At 37.9% G+C, this 26627-nt stretch overlaps 1 protein-coding gene across 2 annotated transcripts in view; it reads left to right on the top strand.

Moving 5' to 3' along the window:
• Nucleotides 1-736: 736 nt before the first annotated feature.
• The window catches only part of lmo4b (LIM domain only 4b), a 38672-nt gene continuing 12781 nt past the window's right edge, over nt 737-26627 (top strand). Inside the window, exons 1-4 of one of the 2 annotated variants that reach the window (XM_064936161.1) lie at nt 737-1283; nt 5347-5587; nt 24552-24648; nt 25725-25880. In XM_064936161.1, the coding sequence (XP_064792233.1) occupies nt 5352-5587; nt 24552-24648; nt 25725-25880 (489 nt within the window). In that variant the 5' untranslated portion in view covers nt 737-1283; nt 5347-5351. The remainder of the gene's footprint in view (nt 1284-5346; nt 5588-24551; nt 24649-25724; nt 25881-26627) is intronic. The other variant, XM_064936162.1, reaches the window with a different exon arrangement.

Below are 26627 nucleotides of genomic sequence, written 5' to 3'. Positions count from 1 at the left end.
TCGTGAGATATTAAGAAGAAGGCACAATCTGTAATTTTAACAGGCCGAACTCTTTACATTTGTTTTGTTTTATTTGTAAAAGATAAGGGGTAGGGCTGGGGTTTATGTAGGTCTAACCACTCTCAAGTGGTTAGACCTACTGACAGTCCATGAAGATCGACACAAACTAACAAGGCATTGAAGTTATATTCGTTAATAATTACATTTAACGCCCTTAATAAAGCACTATGTAACCCCATGCTATTACACTGGTGTTACTGGTGTGATTACTGTACTACACATGTATTAGAGCAACTTATTTTAAAGTATAACCAAGCAGACAAGAATGTTGTGAGTAATGTTTTGCGTAAGGATCCGATATTTGTGCGTAATGACTTTGCGTGGGGAGATGTTTCTGTTCTTTTTTGACAATTTTTTAGGAGGTTGTTAATTTCATAAACACAACGTGTCATACACAGGGACCTACTGTGAAACTGTTTGGGGCGCCATTAGGGACAGTAGTACCGTAACCGTTCTCAGTACAAAGATGAGTTTCCCTCCTTCGACCCGCGGCGTAGCCTACAAAACGAGTATATCTCATTCAGCTGCATTTTTCTTCCTTTACTTGGTGTCCAAGTTAACTACGTTCTTCTGATTGGGTGGATTTGTTATTCCGCTTGAATGGACCGCGTGTAGATTGGCTGCAGAGAGGTTTACGTCATCCAACTAGAGGAGGTTTACTTGGGATTTTCGTTCTGTCACTGTCAAATGTAGAGCAGGCGACCATTGGGGACAAGGTAGCGTTGAACAGAAGAGAGAGAGAGAGAGATAGAGAGGACAGGAGTCGCGTATTGCCGCAACATTTTCTTGTGCGTGCATCATTATAAACTTAGTGCCAGCCAGGTCTTCTGTATTAATTATTGCATGCGTAGAGCAGATCATCCAGCGTTGGACTGGCATCTGGTTACGAAAGAAACGGGACGGCACCAGTGGAAATACTATCTGAAAACTCCATTAGCCTTTTGCTTCGTTCGTTTTACAATTGCCAGCAGTCACAGTCACAGCAGCCTATTTCCGAGGACGCGAATCGCGATCACAGGGACCGCTGGAGAATCTCACGTTTTGTCGTTTGATTTATAGACTGGTCACTGTAATTTACGCAATAGCCTAGTTTTCTGGACTCCTTGTACATTTTCTTTTCTTTGGTCCAAAGTAGTCCATGCAAGCCTAGTTGCTATACCATTTTTTAAAGAAACCTACGTGACAGACAGATTCAATCATTACTCTCAAAAGGGACAAGCGAGGTGGGTGTTTTATTATTATTATTATGGATCTGAGTGTGTCGCATCATGGCACTTTAACGTGATTTATTACAATGCCTGTTATACGTCACAATAATGAAGGTTTAGGTCCATTTGGGTGTGAAAGGTTCCACTAAAAAAAAGGAGAATACTATACTTTTATTGTTCGTCTTTGCGTATGATTTTTATATCATGTTAATATTCTATTAATGAACCTAACCTCTAGAACGTACTGTCAATATGTTATTGTATATTTGTAAATATAGAGAGTCTGCGTTCAAATAAGGGAATTCGCAAAAGTAACCCATGCATGGTTCTTTACGTTCTATGTTCTCCACGTTTTAATCTTCTCGCCACGGGCACAGGCGATACATGGAACACCTTCTGTTCTGTGTTCTACTGTAGTCTGCTGTGGTATATTCCGTTTACTTTTGACTTTCCATTAAAACGCAACCATCAGATTGCCAGAACGGGAATGGGGGTTGTTTAGCCTTGGGCTGCAGCCGGTCTGGGTTGCCTGATCTGTTTTGTATTTCTCCCCGACTCCATCTCACTGCCTTCTAAATTGCCTGTCCGTGTAATTACTTGAGTTAGCCCATTTAAGTTAAAAGCTTTACCCCCTCAAATGTCCTCTCTTCCCCAACCCGGAATGAAACTTGACATGGCCCATCTTATTTATCCAGGGAGTCACTTTCGGGCCAGCTTTTTGATTCATCTCCTTTTAGATTTAATCAGCACTAAGGTATAGCTTGTCCCTAAGAGCCTCTGCTAATGGGGTTAGTGAATGCTTTTCTCAGTGCAGCGTTTTCTCCCCCTGCCCTTCTCCTCTAATTACCTTTCAACAAAGATTTGTCTCAGCGAGCCATGAAGTCTGCCCTGCATGCTGAACATTGGGGAAGGATTAGAATTCAAATATATTAGTTTCAGATCAGTTTGAACAAAAAGTGTTTTTGCATTGCGTAAATAGATTATCACAAATAGGATAGTAGGATAGTAATAGTCTATGTAATACGTTAATCCATAGTAGCCCGTGATATCAGTAGATTTGAGTTCCTCTTTAAAGGTGACACATGCTAAACATTGATAGGGTCCGTCACCCTGCAGACAGTTAGGCAAAGTCTCATACAACTTTTATGGTTTTTCAATTAATAGCACTCCTGTGTTCACCCAGACTTCCCTCCGTTAGAAACAAGCCGATGCAGACCACCTTTTTGTCCCCTTCTGCCATCCATAGAAAGAGAACATTGACAGGTGTGCAGAACAGCGTGGTATAGAGTAATGTTCTGTTCTAAAGTCATTAAGAGCCCAACAAAAGGCAAGGCCCCCGTGCAGCTCTGCTCTAATTGTTCTTCTGGCTCTTGGTGTTATCAGTGAACACACATTCTTCACATCACACCACAACCACAGAATGGATGGAGTAAAAACAGCATTTAGATGAGAGGAGAGAGACAGTGTGTGTGTGTATGTGTGTATGTGGGGAGATATATATATATATATATATATATATATATATATATATATATATATATATATATTTAGAGAGAGAGAGAGAGAGAGAGAGAGAGAGAGAGAGAGAGAGATAGAGACAAGAGAGAGAGAGTCGGAAAGATCAAGTGCAGATTTAGTACAGTAAATGAGTTGTAGCCCCTCTCCTCTGTAACTCTGGAACAGAATCACTGAAGAAGGGACAGATGAGTTCTACTGTTGTTTATAAATACAATTATTACAGTCTGCAGTCCTTTTACAGCTTTGCGAATACTTAATCTGACTATAACAGGCTAATAACTTATGGATGCCACATTGGGAAGCTTTTTGACAGTGACAGTTTGCCTGGAATAGCACTCTGTAGGTATAGGTCTATATGGTCTGTCAGTTGTTTGTACTACAGACGACCTACAGACACACAGTCAACATAAAGCTTTTACAGACTACAGACAACATTACCGACGCTATCGGACGCAAACTGGAGCTTTTTTTTCTCCCACAAACAACCAACAGACACTACAGACACTGTCTGTGTCAGACTAGAGCTTTTTCAGCCTGCCTGGGTTGCCTCGTTGGTGAGGATGAGGTGTGGTTTACATGTGGCTGATCACGTGACCCCGAGAAAACAGTGTCATTTAACACCACTTTAATTACCTTGTTACAACACTGGCCTCTCTGTCGACCAGGAATTCAAATGTAGGCTAATTGAAAATTCAGTTGGTTCAACTTCACATGTATAGGCCTATTTTTGTAGCTTGGCTGCCAAAATGCTGCTTTGGACCAAAAATTAAGTAGCAACTGCGTTGTAAATTGGCCATTATAAAACTTTTGCTATAAGTGTATTTAAAATAAATGTAAGTCTTATCTCAATAATAATCACACTTTTGTTTGAAATGTAAAATTAATGTAGAATGCAGAATACTTGTAGTTTCAATATGAGTTTCCATAAACCGCAATGTTTCAATATGAGCTGCCATAAACCGCAATGTTTCAATATGAGCTGCAATAAACCGCAATGTTTCAATATGAGCTGCCATAAACCGCAATGTTTCAATATGAGCTGCCATAAACCGCAATGATTCAATATGAGCTGCCACAAACCGCAATGTTTCAATATGAGCTGCCATAAACCGCAATGTTTCAATATGAGCTGCCATAAACCGCAATGTTTCAATATGAGCTGCCATAAACCGCAATGTCTCAAAGAGTTTCCATAAACCACAAAGTGCACTGTGTCAGACAACAATATTTTAGTTAACAATCCCTGAAAAAACCATTAGAAACATCTGAGTGCTGCCTTACAGGTTGTAGAAAAGTGAATTCCTGCACACAAGATATAACCTATAACCTCTGCAATGTTTATTGTTTTGTTGTTTCGGTCAGCAACCTTTTTCTTGTCTTAATATGTTTCAGGTGTCACCACCCGTCAGTCACCACCCGTCAGTCACCACCCGTTAGTCACCACCCGTCAGTCACCACCCGTCAGTCACCACCCGTCAGTCACCACCCGTTAGTCACCACCCGTCAGTCACCACCCGTCAGTCACCACCCGTCAGTCACCACCCGTCAGTCACCACCCGTCAGTCACCACCCGTTAGTCACCCCCTGTCAGTCACCACCTGTCAGTCACCACCTGTCAGTCACCACCTGTCAGTCACCACCTGTCAGTCACCACCCGTTAGTCACCACCCGTTAGTCACCACCTGTTAGTCACCACCCGTTAGTCACCACCCGTCAGTCACCACCCGTTAGTCACCACCCGTTAGTCACCACCTGTTAGCCACCACCTGTTAGTCACCACCTGTCAGTCACCACCTGTTAGTCACCCCCTGTCAGTCACCACCTGTCAGTCACCACCTGTTAGTCACCACCTGTCAGTCACCACCCGTTAGTCACCACCCGTTAGTCACCACCTGTTAGCCACCACCTGTTAGCCACCACCTGTTAGCCACCACCTGTTAGTCACCACCTGTCAGTCACCACCTGTTAGTCACCCCCTGTCAGTCACCACCTGTCAGTCACCACCTGTTAGTCACCACCTGTCAGTCACCACCCGTTAGTCACCACCCGTTAGTCACCACCTGTCAGTCACCACCCGTTAGTCACCACCCGTTAGTCACCACCTGTTAGCCACCACCTGTTAGTCACCACCTGTCAGTCACCACCTGTTAGTCACCCCCTGTCAGTCACCACCTGTCAGTCACCACCTGTTAGTCACCACCTGTCAGTCACCACCTGTCAGTCACCACCTGTCAGTCACCACCTGTCAGTCACCACCTGTTAGTCACCACCTGTTAGTCACCACCTGTCAGTCACCACCTGTTAGTCACCACCTGTCAGTCACCACCTGTCAGTCACCACCTGTTAGTCACCACCTGTCAGTCACCACCTGTTAGTCACCACCTGTCAGTCACCACCAGTCTCATAACAACCTTCTTAATCTCTTGTGTTTTTTTTCTTCATAACCAGGAACAATGCTTCAAAATCAATACTGGCAGGAATCCTTATCGTTTCTGTATTTCTTAACCAGTGACAAATACTGATATCAACATGTTTGTGTCTCTTGTTATTTCTTCACTAGGGACCATGGTGAATCCTGGAGGTAGCAGCCAGCCCCCTCCGGTGGGAGCAGGGTCCCTGTCCTGGAAGAGGTGTGCGGGCTGTGGGGGGAAGATCGCTGACCGCTTCCTTCTCTATACCATGGACAGCTACTGGCACAGCCGATGCCTTAAGTGCTCCTGCTGCCAGGCCCAGCTGGGGGAGATAGGCACCTCCTGTTACACCAAGAGCGGCATGATCCTCTGCAGAAACGACTACATCAGGTGAGACTGGCGGGTTCAGGTCGCCGGGGCCTGCTGGGAATGTGTGAGTTTGTGTTAACATCGGTTGAGGGCTCGGGCGCAGCTGGCTGTGTGTGTATGTGTGTGTGTGTTTTTGTTGTTGCGTGTGTGAATTGTGCAGATCACCCTTCAGCGAGGGTACATACAGGTAATGTGTGTGTGTGTTTCTGCCTGTTTGGGTGCTTTGGTCTGTTTGCGTGTGTGTATTGTGCGGTACAGATCTGCCCTCAAGCAAGTGTACAGATACCGTAACATACTGTATATAATTTTCTATTCTGGAATGGCAACTTGTATCGATGGATCTATGTCCCACATTCATTTCCTGACAAAAAATGTTACTGTCAAGAAAAATAAAGGTGACACCCTGGTTTAAATGGGACGCCTTGGTTTAAATGGGACGCCTTGGTTTAAAGGGGATGGCCTGGTTTAAAGGGGATGCCCTGGTTTAAATGGGACGCCTTGGTTTAAAGGGGACGCCTTGGTTTAAAGGGGACGCCCTGGTTTAAATGGGACGCCCTGGTTTAAAGGGGACGCCTTGGCTTAAAGGGGACGCCCTGGTTTAAAGGGGACGCCCTGGTTTAAATGGGACGCCCTGGTTTAAAGGGGACACCTTGGTTTAAATGGGACGCCTTGGTTTAAATGGGACGCCTTGGTATAAAGGGGACGCCATGGTTTAAATGGGACGCCTTGGTTTAAATGTCACGCCTTGGTTTAAACGGTACACCTTGGTTTAAATGGGACACCCTGGTTTAAAGGGTACGCCCTGGTTTAAAGGGGACGCCCTGGTTTAAAGGGGACGCCCTGGTTTAAAGGGGACGCCTTGGTTTCTGGGACAATAGAAAAGAAAGGAGAACATTTTGTTGCTAGTTAGGAAAAGTGCACCTTATGTATTCTTCTATCAAGATGTAGAATTAATTAAGTCATGGATATGAAATGAAGGAGTTGTTGACATACGTTACAGGCTATATAACGATGTACGGAAGCACGGAATGTATTTTCCAATCAGAATATTGAGAACACGTGTCTCAAATTCACCCGACGTCGGGCCTTGTTTAAAAGTCCCTCCTCGTTGAATTCTCTCCGTACTATTCTTAAGAAGAGGTCAAACTGACTGCTGGCATGTCTGACAGAGAACAAGACGAAAAACAGTGTTTTTCTAATAGAACATCTGCACGTCTGTTTGTTCATCGTGCCATTTTTCATCAAGCAGCAAAAGGTGGGAGCCTGGCTAAGGGCTGTTCCCCAGGGTTTGTATTTGCTTTACGAGATGCAAGGAGAGACTATACAGGACAGGCACCTTTTAGCACTGGGGGAATTTAAAAGGGTTTCTCATCCTGTTTGGCACGTTTGTGTATCAGAAAAGAGATAATTTAATTAACAAAGAGGGTCTTTTTAAATATTTATATAAAGTGTGTGGAACACTTAACCAGCTAGCTCTTGATGACGGCAGGCGGTCTCATTCTGCTAATGCGGAATGGCCTGATTTGACAGCCTGATCGTTCAACAATTTGACCTTGCGAAGACGAGCCAAACCACTCAGTGGGTAGAGACACAGTGTAATGCAAGGATCAGGAGAACAATTTTCATAATAGACCACAATATAATAACAAGAGTTGATTAAGTAGATTTTTCTTAGCAAATACTTTTAGCTTTAGACTGTGTCACACCACTTAAAAAAAAAAAATAATAATATATATATATATATATATATATATATATATATATATATATATATATATATATATATATATATTACAGACTATTGCCAAACAGTAAACATAGTTTGTTATTTATTTTTATTTTGATAAATATTTATTGTAATAAGAGGTATTTTCTCATATTGTTTGTTTTACAGAAATGGACAGTTAAATGTGCGAGCATTTTGTTTTGCAGTGATCATATATGCCTATAATCTGAACGCTCTGTACTGTACTGTACTGTACTGTACTGTACTGTACTGTACTGTACTGTACTGTACTGTACTGTACTGTACTGTACACGTACTGTATTACACTGTACTATACACACTATAGACCATCCTATACACGTACTGTATTACACTGTACTATACACACTATAGACCATCCTATACACGTACTGTATTACACTGTACTATACACACTATAGACCATCCTATACACGTACTGTATTACACTGTACTATACACACTATAGACCATCCTATACACGTACTGTATTACACTGTACTATACACACTATAGACCATCCTATACACGTACTGTATTACACTGTACTATACACACTATAGACCATCCTATACACGTACTGTATTACACTGTACTATACACACTATAGACCATCCTATACACATACTGTATTACACTGTACTATACACACTATAGACCATCCTATACACATACTGTATTACACTGTACTATACACACTATAGACCATCCTATACACGTACTGTATTACACTGTACTATACACAATACTATAATACACCATACTATAATACACCATACTATAATACACCATACTATAATACACCATACTATAATACACCATACTATAATACACCATACTATAATACACCATACTTTAATACACCATACTATAATACACCATACTATAATACACCATACTATAAAACACCATACTATAATACACCATACTATAATACACCATACTATAATACACCATACTATAATACACCGTACTATAATACACCATACTTTAATACACCTTACTATAATACACCATACTATAATACACCATACTTTAATACACCATACTATAATACACCATACTATAATACATCATACTATAGACCATACTATAATACACCATACTATAATACACCATACTATAATACACCATACTATAATACACTATACTTTAATACACCATACTATAATACACCATACTATAATACACCATACTTTAATACACCATACTATAATACACCATACTATAATACACCATACTTTAATACACCATACTATAATACACCATACTATAATACACCGTACTATAATACACCATACTATAATACACCATACTATAATACACCATACTATAATGCACCATACTATAATACACCATACTATAATACACCGTACTATAATACACCATACTTTAATACACCTTACTATAATACACCATACTATAATACACCATACTTTAATACACCATACTATAATACACCATACTATAATACATCATACTATAGACCATACTATAATACACCATACTATAGACCATACTATAATACACCATACTATAATACACCATACTTTAAAACACCATACTATAATACACCATACTATAATACACCATACTATAATACACCATACTATAATACACCATACTTTAATACACCATACTATAATACACCATATTATAATACACCATACTATAATACACCGTACTATAAAACACCATACTATAAAACACCATACTATAATACACCATACTATAATACACTATACTATAATACACCATACTTTAATACACCATACTATAATACACAATACTATAAAACACCATACTATAAAACACCATACTATAAAACACCATACTATAATACACCATACTATAAAACACCATACACTGTACTAAACACCGTACTGTAATATACTATAATACACTTACTATACGCCGTACTATACACCATACTATAATACAGTGTACTGTACAATGTACTATACTACACCTTACACCATACTATAATACACCGTACTATACACTATATTATAATACTCCATAATGTACAATGTACTATAATACCATGTAATATACATATACTATAATACACTACTATACACAATACTCTAATACACTGTACTATAATACACAGTAATATACACTATACTAAATACCATACTATATATCATACTATAACACACCATACTATACACCATAATATAATACACTGTATTATAATAGACCACACTGTAATAAATCAGATCAAATTTGTTTGGTCACATACACATGGTTAGCAGATGTAAATGCGAGTGTAGCGAAATGCTTGTGCTTCCAGTTCCGACAGTGCATCAATATCTAACAAGTAATCTAACAATTTCACAACAACTACCTTATACACAAGTGTAAAGGAATGAATAAGAATATGTGCATATAAATATATGGATGAGCGATGGCCGAACGGCATAGGCAAGATCCAGTAGATAGTATAGAATACAGTATATACATATGAGATGAGTAATATAGGGTATGTGAACATTATATAAAGTGGCATTGTTTAAAGAGACGAGTGATACATTTAATACATCCAATTTTTAATTATCAAAGTGACTAAAGATTTGAGTCAGTATGTTGGCAGCAGCCACTCAATGCTAGTGGTGGCTGTTTAACAGTCTGATGGCCTTGAGATAGAAGCTGTTTTTCAGTCTCTCGGGTCCCTGCTTTGATGCACCTATACTGACCTCGCCTTCTGGATGATAGCGGGATGAAAAGGCAGTGGCTCGGGTGATTGTTGTCCTTGATGATCTTTTTGGCCTTCCTGTGACATCGGGTAGTAATATAATACACTGTACTATAATACACTATACTATAAAACACCATATTATAAAACACCATACTATAATACACCATACTATAATACACTATACTATAATGCACCATACTATAATACACCATACTATAATACACTATACTATAATCCACCATACTATAATACACCATACTATAATACACTATACTATAATACACCATACTATAAAATACCATACTAGAATACAACATACTACAGACCATACTATAATACACTATACTATAATACACCATACTATAGTACACTATACTATAATACACCATACTATAAAATACCATACTATAAAACACCATACTATAATACACCATACTATAATACACCATACTATAAAACACCATACTATAAAACACCATACTATAGTACACCATACTATAATACACCATACTATAAAACACCATACTATAATACACCATACTATAATACACCATACTATAAAATACCATACTAGAATACAACATACTACAGACCATACTATAATACACCATACTATAGTACACTATACTATAATACACCATACTATAAAACACCATACTATAAAACACCATACTATAATACACCATACTATAATACACCATACTATAATACACCATACTATAATACACCATACTATAATACACCCTACTATAATACACCATACTATAATACACCGTTCTATAATACACCATACTATAATACACTATACTTTAATACACCATACTATAATACACCATACTATAATACACCATACTATAATACACCGTTCTATAATTCACCATACTATAATACACTATACTTTAATACACCATACTATAATACACCCTACTATAATACACTATACTGTAATACACTATACTTTAATACACCATACTGTAATACACCATACTATAATACACCATACTATAATACACCATACTATAATACACCCTACTATAATACACCATACTATAATACACCGTTCTATAATACACCATACTATAATACACCATACTATAATACACTATACTATAATACACCATACTATAATACACCATACTATAATACACCCTACTATAATACACCCTACTATAATACACCGTTCTTTAATACACCATACTATAATACGCCATACTATAATATACCGTTCTATAATACACTATACTTTAATACACCATACTATAATACACCCTACTATAATACACTATACTTTAATACACCATACTATAATACACCCTACTATAATACACCATACTATAATACACCGTTCTATAATACACCATACTATAATACACTATACTTTAATACACCATACTATAATACACCCTACTATAATACACTATACTTTAATACACCATACTATAATACACCATACTATAATACACCATACTATAATACACCATACTATAATACACCCTACTATAATACACCATACTGTAATACACCGTTCTATAATACACCATACTATAATACACTATACTTTAATACACCATACTATAATACACCATACTATAATACACCGTTCAATAATACACCATACTATAATACACCATACGATAATACACCATACTATAATACACCATACTATAATACGCCATACTATAATACACCGTTCTATAATACACTATACTTTAATACACCATACTATAATACACCCTACTATAATACACTATACTTTAATACACCATACTATAATACACCCTACTATAATACACCATACTATAATACACCGTTCTATAATACACCATACTATAATACACTATACTTTAATACACCATACTATAATACACCCTACTATAATACACCATACTATAATACACCATACTATAGACCATACTATACTACACCATACTATAATACGCATTCTATAATACACCATGCTATAATACCCTGTACTATAATACACCATACTATAATACACCATACTATAGACCATACTATAAAACAGCATACTATAATACACCATACTATAAAACACCATACTATAATACACCATACTATAATACACCATACTATAAAATACCATACTAGAATACAACATACTACAGACCATACTATAATACACCATACTATAGTACACTATACTATAATACACCATACTATAAAACACCATACTATAAAACACCATACTATAATACACCATACTATAATACACCATACTATAATACACCATACTATAATACACCATACTATAATACACCCTACTATAATACACCATACTATAATACACCGTTCTATAATACACCATACTATAATACACTATACTTTAATACACCATACTATAATACACCATACTATAATACACCATACTATAATACACCGTTCTATAATTCACCATACTATAATACACTATACTTTAATACACCATACTATAATACACCCTACTATAATACACTATACTGTAATACACTATACTTTAATACACCATACTGTAATACACCATACTATAATACACCATACTATAATACACCATACTATAATACACCCTACTATAATACACCATACTATAATACACCGTTCTATAATACACCATACTATAATACACCATACTATAATACACTATACTATAATACACCATACTATAATACACCATACTATAATACACCCTACTATAATACACCCTACTATAATACACCGTTCTTTAATACACCATACTATAATACGCCATACTATAATATACCGTTCTATAATACACTATACTTTAATACACCATACTATAATACACCCTACTATAATACACTATACTTTAATACACCATACTATAATACACCCTACTATAATACACCATACTATAATACACCGTTCTATAATACACCATACTATAATACACTATACTTTAATACACCATACTATAATACACCCTACTATAATACACTGTACTTTAATACACCATACTATAATACACCATACTATAATACACCATACTATAATACACCATACTATAATACACCCTACTATAATACACCATACTGTAATACACCGTTCTATAATACACCATACTATAATACACTATACTTTAATACACCATACTATAATACACCATACTATAATACACCGTTCAATAATACACCATACTATAATACACCATACTATAATACACCATACTATAATACACCATACTATAATACGCCATACTATAATACACCGTTCTATAATACACTATACTTTAATACACCATACTATAATACACCCTACTATAATACACTATACTTTAATACACCATACTATAATACACCCTACTATAATACACCATACTATAATACACCGTTCTATAATACACCATACTATAATACACTATACTTTAATACACCATACTATAATACACCCTACTATAATACACCATACTATAATACACCATACTATAGACCATACTATACTACACCATACTATAATACGCATTCAATAATACACCATGCTATAATACCCTGTACTATAATACACCATACTATAATACACCATACTATAGACCATACTATAAAACAGCATACTATAATACACCATACTATAATACACCATACTATAATACACCATACTATAATACACCATACTATAATACACCATACTATAATACACCATACTATAGACCATACTATAAAACACCATACTATAATACACCATACTATAATACACCATACTATAATACACCATACTATAATACACTATACTATAATACACCATACTATAATACACCATACTATAATACACCATACTATAATACACCGAACTATAAAACAGCATACTATAATACGCCATTCTATAATACACCATTCTATAATACACTATACTTTAATACACCATACTATAATACACCCTACTATAATACACTATACTTTAATACATCATACTATAATACACCATACTATAATTCACCATACTATAATACACCATACTATAGTACACCATACTATAATAAACCATACTATAATACACCCTACTATAATACACCATACTATAATACACCGTTCTATAATACACCATACTATAATACACCCTATTATAATACACCACACTATAATACACCGTTCTATAATACACCATACTATAATACACTATACTTTAATACACCATACTATAATACACCCTACTATAATACACTATACTTTAATACACCATACTATAATACACCATACTATAATACACCATACTATAATACAGCGTTCTATAATACACCATACTATAATACACTATACTTTAATACACCATACTATAATACACCCTACCATAATACACTATACTTTAATACACCATACTATAATACACCATACTATAATACACCATACTATAATACACCATACTATAATACACCATACTATAATACACCCTACTATAATTCACCATACTATAATACACCGTTCTATAATACACCATACTATAATACACTATACTTTAATACACCATACTATAATACACCATACTATAATACACCGTTCTATAATACACCATACTATAATACACTATACTTTAATACACCATACTATAATACACCATACTATAATACACCATACTATAATACACCGTTCTATAATTCACCATACTATAATACACTATACTTTAATACACCATACTATAATACACCCTACTATAATACACTATACTTTAATACACCATACTGTAATACACCATACTATAATACACCATACTATAATACACCATACTATAATACACCCTACTATAATACACCATACTATAATACACCATACTATAATACACCATACTATAATACACCCTACTATAATACACCCTACTATAATACACCCTACTATAATACACCGTTCTTTAATACACCATACTATAATACACTATACTTTAATACACCATACTATAATACACCCTACTATAATACACTATACTTTAATACACCATACTATAATACACCCTACTATAATACACCATACTATAATACACCGTTCTATAATACTCCATACTATAATACACTATACTTTAATACACCATACTATAATACACCCTACTATAATACACCTTACTTTAATACACCATACTATAATACACCATACTATAATACACCATACTATAATACACCATACTATAATACACCCTACTATAATACACCATACTGTAATACACCGTTCTATAATACACCATACTATAATACACTATACTATAATACACCATACTATAGTACACCATACTATAATACACCTTTCTATAATACACCATACTATAATACACCATACTATAATACACCATACTATAATACGCCATACTATAATATACCGTTCTATAATACACTATACTTTAATACACCATACTATAATACACCCTACTATAATACACTATACTTTAATACACCATACTATAATACACCCTACTATAATACACCATACTATAATACACCGTTCTATAATACACCATACTATAATACACTATACTTTAATACACCATACTATAGTACACCCTACTATAATACACCGTTCTATAATACACCATACTATAATACACTATACTTTAATACACCATACTATAATACACCATACCATAATACACCGTTCTATAATACACCATACTATAATACACTATACTATAATACACCATACTATAATACACCATACTATAATACACCCTACTATAATACACCATACTATAATACACCGTTCTATAATACACCATACTATAATACACTATACTTTAATACACCATACTATAATACACCCTACTATAATACACTATACTTTAATACACCATACTATAATACACCCTACTATAGTACACCATACTCTAATACACCGTTCTATAATACACCCTACTATAATACACCATACTATAATACACCGTTCTATAATACACCATACTATAATACACCCTACTATAATACACCATACTATAATACACTGTTCTATAATACACCATACTATAATACACTATACTTTAATACACCATACTATAATACACCCTACTATAATACACTATACTTTAATACACCATACTATAATACACCCTACTATAATACACTATACTTTAATACACCATACTATAATACACCATACTATAATACACCCTACTATAATACACCATACTATAATACACCGTTCTATAATACACCATACTATAATACACCATACTATAATACACCATACTATAATACACCATACTATAATACACCCTACTATAATACACCCTACTATAGTACACCGTTCTTTAATACACCATACTATAATACACTATACTTTAATACACCATACTATAATACACCCTACTATAATACACTATACTTTAATACACCATACTATAATACACCCTACTATAATACACCATACTATAATACACCGTTCTATAATACACCCTACTATAATACACCATACTATAATACACCGTTCTATAATACACCATACTATAATACACCCTACTATAATACACCATACTATAATACACCGTTCTATAATACACCATACTATAATACACTATACTTTAATACACCATACTATAATACACCCTACTATAATACACTATACTTTAATACACCATACTATCATACACCCTACTATAATACACTATACTTTAATACACCATACTATAATACACCATACTATAATACACCCTACTATAATACACCATACTATAATACACCGTTCTATAATACACCATACTATAATACACCATACTATAATACACCATACTATAATACACCATACTATAATACACCATACTATAATACACCCTACTATAATACACCCTACTATAATACACCGTTCTTTAATACACCATACTATAATACACTATACTTTAATACACCATACTATAATACACCATACTATAATACACTATACTTTAATACACCATACTATAATACACCCTACTATAATACACCATACTGTAATACACCGTTCTATAATACACCATACTATAATACACTATACTTTAATACACCATACTATAATACACCATACTATAATACACCATACTATAATACACCGTTCTATAATACACCATACTATAATACACCATACTATAATACACCATACTATAATACACCATACTATAATACGCCATACTATAATACACCGTTCTATAATACACTATACTTTAATACACCATACTATAATACACCCTACTATAATACACTATACTTTAATACACCATACTATAATACACCCTACTATAATACACCATACTATAATACACCGTTCTATAATACACCATACTATAATACACTATACTTTAATACACAATACTATAATACACCCTACTATAATACACCATACTTTAATACACCGTTCTATAATACACCATACTATAATACACTATACTTTAATACACCATACTATAATACACCATACCATAATACACCGTTCTATAATACACCATACTATAATACACTATACTATAATACACCCTACTATAATACACCATACTATAATACACCGTTCTATAATACACCATACTATAATACACCCTACTATAATACACCATACTATAATACACCGTTCTATAATACACCATACTATAATACACTATACTTTAATACACCATACTATAATACACCCTACTATAATACACTATACTTTAATACACCATACTATAATACACCATACTATAATACACCATACGATAATACACCATACTATAATACACCCTTCTATAATACACCATACTATAATACACCGTTCTATAATACACCATACTATAATACACTATACTTTAATACACCATACTATAATACACCATACTATAATACACCATACTATAATACACCCTACTATAATACACCATACTATAATACACCGTTCTATAATACACCATACTATAATACACCCTACTATAATACACTATACTTTAATACACCTTTCTATACACCGTAAACAGACCTCTGGGGATGATGAGGACCTGTGTCTCTCCTCTCCCCACCCAGCTCCTCATCAACAAGGATCAAGTCAATGGGTCACTCCATTCATAATGGCACTACAACATAATTTAAATAGAGAGGAAGGGATGGATGGAAATGAGGACACACTTTGCCACTTGTAATGTAATGAGAGCTAGGTGGTAGAGGGGAGAGGAGCTGAAACACAGGCTACTTCCCAAACAGCACTCTCTTCCCTTTATAGTGCACTACTTTTGACCAGAGCACTATAAAGGGAATAGAGTGCCATTGGGACAGATCCCTGCCTGTCTCTGCACTAGACTAGCCTGTGAGATAAGGAAAGGAAAGCAGGTTAGAAAAAAACATCTGACAGTAAGTCCACACAATTAAAGTCTTTAATTAGAGTCCCCCTTCATTTAGCTTTAGTCCTGATGGGTTTTATCTAATGAGATCTGCTCTCAGTCTCCTCTCCTCTCCTCTCCTCTCCTCTCCTCTCCTCTCCTCTCCTCTCCTCTCCTCTCCTCTCCTCTCCTCTCCTCTCTAGTCCCTCCTCCCCTCCCCCTCCTCTCCTCTCCTCCCCTCTTCCGCTCCTCTCCTCCCCTCTTCCTCCTCTCTACTCCCTCTTCTCCCTCCTCCCCTCTCCCTCCTCTCCATCCTCTCTACTCCCTCCTCCCCTCTCCCTCCTCTCCATCCTCTCTACTCCCTCCTCTCCCTCCTCCCCTCTCCCTCCTCTCCATCCTCTCTACTCCCTCTTCTCCCTCCTCCCCTCTCCCTCCTCTCTCTCCTTACTACTCCCTCCTCTCTACTCCCTCCTCTCCCTTCTCTCTACTCCCTCCTCTCCCTCCTCTCTACTCCCTCCTCTCTATTCCCTCCTCTACTCCCTCCTCTCCCTTCTCTCTACTCCCTCCTCTCTACTCCCTCCTCTCCCTCTCCCTCCTCTCCTTCCTCCCTCCTCTCTACTTCCAATGACGTGTCCACACATCTAACAAACAAAACATTTAATTAACCAAATTGGCTTTTTGAGAGAGTGAGAGAGAGATGGAGAGAGAGAGAAAGGGGTAGAACGAAAGAGAGAGAGAAAAGGGGGGATTATTGTGAAGGCCAGTTTTTTTCTGGGTCTCCGTTTTTTTCTGGGTCTCATCTTGTAATGGATTATTAAATTGCTCCTGCAGTATAAATAATGGAGTTATATCTCTTACTTTTATTAATAAAGCTGATGTGAAAACCGCTCCACATTGATCGTGACGCATGAGTGAAAATGCATCACATTACTTCTAATGGGAGACGTGACTGACCTGAGATGATACCCATCCACCATCCATCACACAGGAAGACACACCACAAACACTGTGTATAGGGCCAAACGCTGTCACTCTGTAGGGCTGTCTGGGTACATTGCAAATTGCAACCTATCCCCTGTATAGTGCACTACTTATGGCCAGGGCCCATGACACCCTATTCCCCTCAAACTCAACTGTGGACCTCCAAGACAGTTCCACTGCACTTTGTTTTTTTGTTTTTTTTACATTGTTCCCCCTTTAATCAGGGACTGATTTAGATCTGGGATGCCAGGTGTGTGCAATTAATTATCAGGTAGAACAGAACACCATCAGGTTCCGGAACTCGTAAGGTAAGAGTTGAACACCCATGCCCTATTCTCTATGTAGTACACTACATTACCCATAGACCTCTTCTTTCCCATAGGGCTCTGGTCAAAAGTAGTGCTGTGTATATATAGGGAATAAGGTACCTTTAAGGTACCCGTGTGTCTCTGTCTGTGTAAAAGAACCCTCCCAATACAGCTTTCACTGGCTTTACTTAACTGTTGTGTTTAAATCAGAGGTGCTATCATTTGAGTGAAGAGAGAGAGAAATAATTCATTTATCTAGCGTAGCAATCGTGTGTCGGCTGGATTTGGACGTAAAATGAACACTGTCCCTTTAATTGAATAGAGACAAGGTAATTAAATGGCACTTTTCTAGTAGAATGTGCTGCTAGGTAAATGTAATAGTTGGTTCTTTAATATCACTTTGAAGTCTGCAGCACTATGACAGCAACAGGAACATGTGAAGTATTAGGGAAAGGGAAAGAACTGGGATTTCAGAAATTAATTAAATCGCATGCAATTTAGGCAAAACGTTTATCTTGATTTGTCATAACAGAATTAATTCAAGGCCTTCAATTCACCAGGGGCCAGATCTGTTACTCTAAATTAACCAAGTGTAATTGGCTGATTCCCCCCCCCCCCCCACCCCCGTCACCACCTCCCTTCTCTCCTCTCCCCTACCTCCTCCCTCCTCCCCTCTCCTCTCAACACCTCCCTCCTCCACAACCTCTCTCACTCTAATACAGCTCTTGTCATTATGTAAAGCCCTGTTTTAAGTATCAATATGGCCTTAGTGCTTTTAAGGTGCTTTGGCTGACGATGTAGAGAGAGGCATTTTTTTTAATGGACTGTGACGCGGAAATCATTGTTGTGTGGCTATTTCACCACCACTTCAAAATCCTCAGCGAGCGGCGGAACGAGGCTCTGTATTTGCCAGACATCCTAACAACACAACAAGCTGCGATGCTATATTTCAAATCACCTGGCACACTCAGTCAGAGCTGAAATCCGGGTGTCTCTCGTAGACAGACAGTAGACAGCACCAAATTATATTTTAATGAAAGACATAGGGTATCTTCGTAGTGTCTCTTATTCAGATCACTTGCGTGGGAAGGGAACAGGGAGGGGTACACAAACAAAATCACCACGTAGCCCCCCCCCCATGTTGGTTGACAAAACCATCCTCCCATGTCATGTGATTGATTGTTCAGGCAAAGGGTTTGAAAAACAACAAAGGAACCCATTGAGAACCTCTGATTTGGAGGGAAATTAACTGAAAACCAGTCATGTTGCTAAAGATTCCCCCTTAATTATACTGACCTGGGGCTTCCTCATCCCCTTCTCTCCCCCTGTCCTCTCCCGTCATCCCCTCAATCTGTCCTCTCCCATCATCCCCTTCTCTCCCCTTGTCCTCTCCTGTCATCCCCTTCTCTCCCCCTGTCCTCTCCCATCATCCCCTTCTCTCCCCCTGTCCTCTCCCGTCATCCCCTTCTCTACCTCTGTCCTCTCCCGTCATCCCCTCATCTCCCCCCTGTCCTCTCCCGTCATCCCCTCGTCTCTCCCGTCATCCCCTTCTCTTCCCTCTCCTCTCCCGTCATCCCCTTCTCTCCCGCTGTCCTCTCCCGTCATCCCCTTCTCTCCCCCTGTCCTCTCCCGTCATCCCCTTCTCTCCACCTGTCCTCTCCCGTCATCCCCTTCTCTCCTCCTGTCCTCTCCCGTCATCCCCTTCTCTCCCCCTGTCCTCTCCCGTCATCCCCTTCTCTCCCCCTGTCCTCTCCCATCATCCCCTTCTCTCAACCTGTCCTCTCCCGTCATCCCCTCATCTCCTCCTGTCCTCTCCCATCATCCCCTCATCTCAACCTTTCCTCTCCCGTCATCCCCTCATCTCCTCTATAACCTCCACCCCAATACAGCAGCTCGATGGAAAACAGAGACCATTAGAGTCCAAGTCCAGACTGATATCAACTTCATTGAGCAGCCCTTTAAATGAAATACTATCAACAGCGATCCCTGCCTGATGATGAACCCATATAGAGGCCCAGCGACGGGGAGACGAAATGAAAAGGAAGACTGGATGGAGGGCAGAAAAGTATTTATTTCCTTTGTTTAAGACATGACCACTGGCTAAATGTTGTTATACTGGGATATATATAGATGAGAAGAGCTGTGCTGCAGTACACAATGTTTTTCTATGCGTTCAGGGTCAGAGTGAATGAGAGGGGGTAGTGTCAAACAAGCTGTTAACACACAGTATTTGCACACAGCTGTAGAAACAAACAGAACCAAGTGTAATTTTCATGACCGATGCATTCCTGTTTCTATCTCACCGAGTGTTTGTGGACCACCTCTGCCCTTTTCTTACATCCAATCAAATAGGACCATTTTCTATAACTTGGGAGTGTTTTATGTGTTGTGTATGGTTTTGACAACAGCACTTCCTGTTGGTGAAATGTCTCCCTGTAAGATTTACAGTATCCCACATTTTTTAAATTTAATTGATTGTGTTTTGTCTATACACAAACCTAATGACTCACGTCTACAGCGTAGATAATATAAGAGATAATATTGTGATGCTTTTCTGTGGTGTTAAAGCAAAGACATCCCTCTCCTCTTCACACACACACGCACACACACACACACGCACACACACACACACACACACACACACACACACACACACACACACACACACACACACACACACACACACACACACACACACACACACACACATTATGTGTACCCCAGCTAAGGCCCTGAAATGGCGGCAGTGTTGTCACAACAGTCGTCCAGCTAATTCCTTTTTTGAAATGGAGTTTTGATTGAGCCCTTTCAATCGATGCCAAGACAAAATGTGTTTCTTCAGCTTCCTATTGAAAACCATTTTAGTGGTTCCCTTTCCAATGAAGTCTCTGTCACTCTATGTCAATACATTTAACAACACCAGTCAGTCAGAGAGGGAACAACTGAACCAGGTTTGTGACCAGGCTATCTCTCCTACAGTACTTGGTGTCATTTGTCCTCTATTTAATTCATTTGTTTGTGGGCAAAATAGGTACAGACTCCTACAAGAATATTGCTCAGAATATGCCTAATGCATAACACCATTCATCTCGTTTAATTTTAGAATCATTTTAGGAGTTCAAGAATAAACGATCACAAATATATTCCTCATCTGCGATTTAGGCTGAACATTAATCTTCGGATCCACATACACGAATGTTAACCACTCTCTCTATCCCTCTCTCTCTATCCACCCTCCCCCCCTCCCCCCTCTCTCCCCTCCCCTCCCCCCCCTCCTCTCTCTCCTGAGCATGTCAGATGCTGTGGTCTTATTTGATTGCATAAGTGCAGTGATAGAGCAAACACCCGGTGAGATATGATGACAAATGGGGCCAGATCCCAGTAAATTACTTTCTGCTCAAATCGAAATTTCATTCAGTTTGTTGCTCGGCGAGATGAAGTAATCTAAATTGTGGACTCAGAAGGCAGATAGAAGGGAAGTTGGAGCAAGCATTTCATTATCAAGAGAGGGAGAGAGAGATGAGAAGAGAGAGAGAGAAGGAGCAAGAGAGAGAGAGAGAGAGTGAAGGAGCAAGAGAGGGAGAGGGAGAGACAGACAGACAGAGAGAGAGGGAGAAAGGGAGAGAGGAGCGAGAGAGAGAGAGGGAGAGAGAGAGAGACAGAGGGAGAGAGAGAGAGAGGAGCGAGAGAGGGAGAGGGAAAGAGAGTGACAGACAGGGAGAGAGAGAGAGAGAGAGAGCGAGCGAGAGAAAGAGTGGCGAGGTTAGGGACGAAAGAGATGAGCAGAAGCAAATCCAAAGTGTTGACACTATGATTGAAAAGGTTAACCCATGCACATTATATATCAACCCCAGTAGCTGCAGGTTTCTAATGGAAACTCGGCTACTGACAGAGCATTCTACCCAAGTCCTAATGGCAAAAGCACTATGTCTCCGCCTAGATGTACAATCAAATCCTCTTAGGCCCTGATTGCTTATGTTCCTAGTTATTATCAGGAAGCAAGAAAAATGCCCCGCGAAAGGTAATACATAGTTAGAGTCGCTAGAAGCTTTTGGAGAACAGGCGGGCAGAGTAGCAGGAGGTTTTATTTGGTTTCCCAGTATTCCTATGGTTTTTTTTATTACATAAATATCAATTTTGTTGGGTGTGTGTGTCCTTCATTGCCTTTTCCATGAGGCTTGAAGTCATTTAAATCCTGGCATAGTGGGAATAAATATCACACAGGAAAACATATCAGAAATCTGAATAGATTTTTTGCAACATGGTACTCTGTTAATATCTACATCAGATTACAGCCAAAACATTATTTTTTATTATTATTGCATTTTATATGGGAGTTTTACACTGCTTCCTTTCAACTTTCCCCAGTTCAGTAGGGCCTTCCATCTATGGAGACAAATGGATTTGAATGTACAGGTGAATTTACAGATGAAATTACAGGTGAATTTACAGGTGAATTTACAGGTGAATGTACAGGTGAAATTACAGATTAAATTACAGATGAATTTACAGGTGAATGTACAGGTGAATTTACAGATGAAATTACAGGTGAATTTACAGGTGAATTTACAGGTGAATGTACAGGTGAAATTACAGATTAAATTACAGATGAATTTACAGGTGAATGTACAGGTGAATTTACAGATTAAATTACAGGTGAATTTACAGGTGAATGTACAAGTGAATTTACAGATTAAATTTCAGATGAATTTACAGTTGAATGTACAGGTGAATGTACAGGTGAATGTACAGGTGAATTTACAGTTGATTGTACAGGTGAATTTACAGGTGAATTTATAGGTGAATGTACAGGTGAATTTACAGTTGAATATACAGGTGAACTGTAAATGTACACATGAATTTACAGGTGAATTTACAGATTCATTTACAGGTGAATTTACAGTTGAATGTACAGGTGAATGTGCAGGTGAATTTACAGGTAAATGTACACTTGAATTTACAGGTAAACATGATGTTAATGGTTGTATCTCTGTGTCTTCTCTCCTCCTCTAGGTTATTTGGGAACAGTGGGGCATGCAGTGCTTGTGGCCAGTCCATTCCAGCCAGTGAACTGGTCATGAGGGCACAAGGCAATGTGTACCATCTCAAGGTGAGCCCTCTCTCTGACCTCTAACCTCTGACCTCCTTTAACACCTAACCTAGGTCATGTTCTTTAGGACATGCAAAACATTTTAAAGCATTATACAACGGGGGAAAACAAGAAAAAAATAGATCATATCTTATTGGAGAAATCCACACACGTTGTCTTTGATGTCTAATGACCCCTGACCTCCGACCTCAGATAAACCTGATAGAAATCCCACAGCAGTAAAATGTACCCACTATCAGCTTTAGCGTTTTAAAAGTGTAAACCTACTTCTAGTCACTTGGTAATAGGTAACTTTAGGGGCTTATTCATAAGTGAACCATTTGTGTAAGCCTACTGGGTTAGGAGGTATAAGAGAGCCTATAGGAATGTGTTTTAAAACATTTTAGAAGCTTTTTATCACATGGCCTTTAGTTGTGTTGCACGACCACCGTTTTGGTTAGTTAAGACACCCTTTCGTGAATTAATCATCATGAGTTATTTATAGATATAAAGTGGAATGAGCTTTACTATAATTACTTTCCCTTGTACATTAGGTTAAATTGCTGTGTGTGTGTGTGTGTGTGTGTGTGTGTGTGTGTGTGTGTGTGTGTGTGTGTGTGTGTGTGTGTGTGTGTGTGTGTGTGTGTGTGTGTGTGTGTGTGTGTGTGTGTGTGTGTGTGTTAGCATGTGCTTAGTTGCTAATGTTTTTATGCATTGGTGTGTGCATGTGTGTGTGTTAGCATGTGCTTAGTTGCTAATGTTTTTATGCATTAGTGTGTGCATGTGCAGGCTTGACCGTATTGCTTGGTTGGTGGTAGGGATTGAGTGGAGGTGTGCAGTTTGTGATAGATTCTCTCTCTCTCTCTCTCTGTCTGTCTCTCTCTCTCTGTCTGTCTCTCTGTCTCTCTGTCTGTCTCTGTCTCTCTCTGTCTCTCTCTCTCTCTCTGTCTCTCTCTGTCTCTGTCTCTCTCTGTCTCTCTCTCTCTCTGTCTCTCTCTGTCTCTCTCGCAATAAGCACAGTGTTTTCACATTCTTTCTATCTCTCACCCTCTCACACTGTTTAAAATTCTCTCTCTCTTTTTCTCTCTCCCCCGTAGTGTTTCACGTGTTCTACCTGCCGGAACCGGCTGGTCCCAGGGGACAGGTTCCACTACATCAACGGCAGTCTGTTCTGTGAACACGACAGACCCACAGCACTCATCAATGGACATTTGAGTTCACTGCAGACAAACCCACTACTGCCCGACCAGAAGGTATGTACTGTCGGAAACACACACTGTAGGAAACACACTACGTACCTAACCTAGTCCTTTGTCTGATAGCGATGTATACAGTTATGTATCGGGATTTATTATTGTATTTTTGACAATATTGCTATATTATGTTTGAGCTAGTCCTGCGCCAAAACTCAGCTATTTGTCCATCAAATCAAATCAAACTTTATTTGTCACATGCCAAATACAACAAGTGTAGACTTTACAGTGAAATGCTCACTTACAAGCCCTTAATCAACAGTGTAGTTCAAGAAAATATTTACCAAATAAACTAAAGTAAAAAAAATAATTAGAAAGTAAGACAATAACGAGGCCATATACAGGGTGTACCGGTACCGAGTCAGTGTGCGGGGGAGGGGAGGACAGGTTAGAGGTCATTTGTACATATAGGTAGGGGTGAAGTGACTGAGCATCTTCCAACATGTTTTCAGCATTTTTATTTCCATGACTGATCATTTGGTGCAACCAATTACCTTCAGAAGTCACATAATTAGTTAAATAAAGTCCACCTGTGTGCAATCTAAGTGTCACATGATCTCAGTATATATACACCTGCTCTGAAATGCCCAAGAGTCTGCAACACCACTAAGCAGGGGGCACCACCAAGCAAGCGGCACCATGAAGACCAAGGAGCTCTCCAAACAGGTCAGGGACAACATTGTGGAGGTCAGTACAGATCAGGGAAGGGTTATAAATAAATATCCGAAACTTTGAACATCCCACGGA

Source organism: Oncorhynchus masou, chromosome 24 (assembly GCF_036934945.1).
Source record: "Oncorhynchus masou masou isolate Uvic2021 chromosome 24, UVic_Omas_1.1, whole genome shotgun sequence".
Taxonomy (NCBI): domain Eukaryota; kingdom Metazoa; phylum Chordata; class Actinopteri; order Salmoniformes; family Salmonidae; genus Oncorhynchus; species Oncorhynchus masou.
This window is presented reverse-complemented; position numbering and strand designations above follow the sequence as displayed.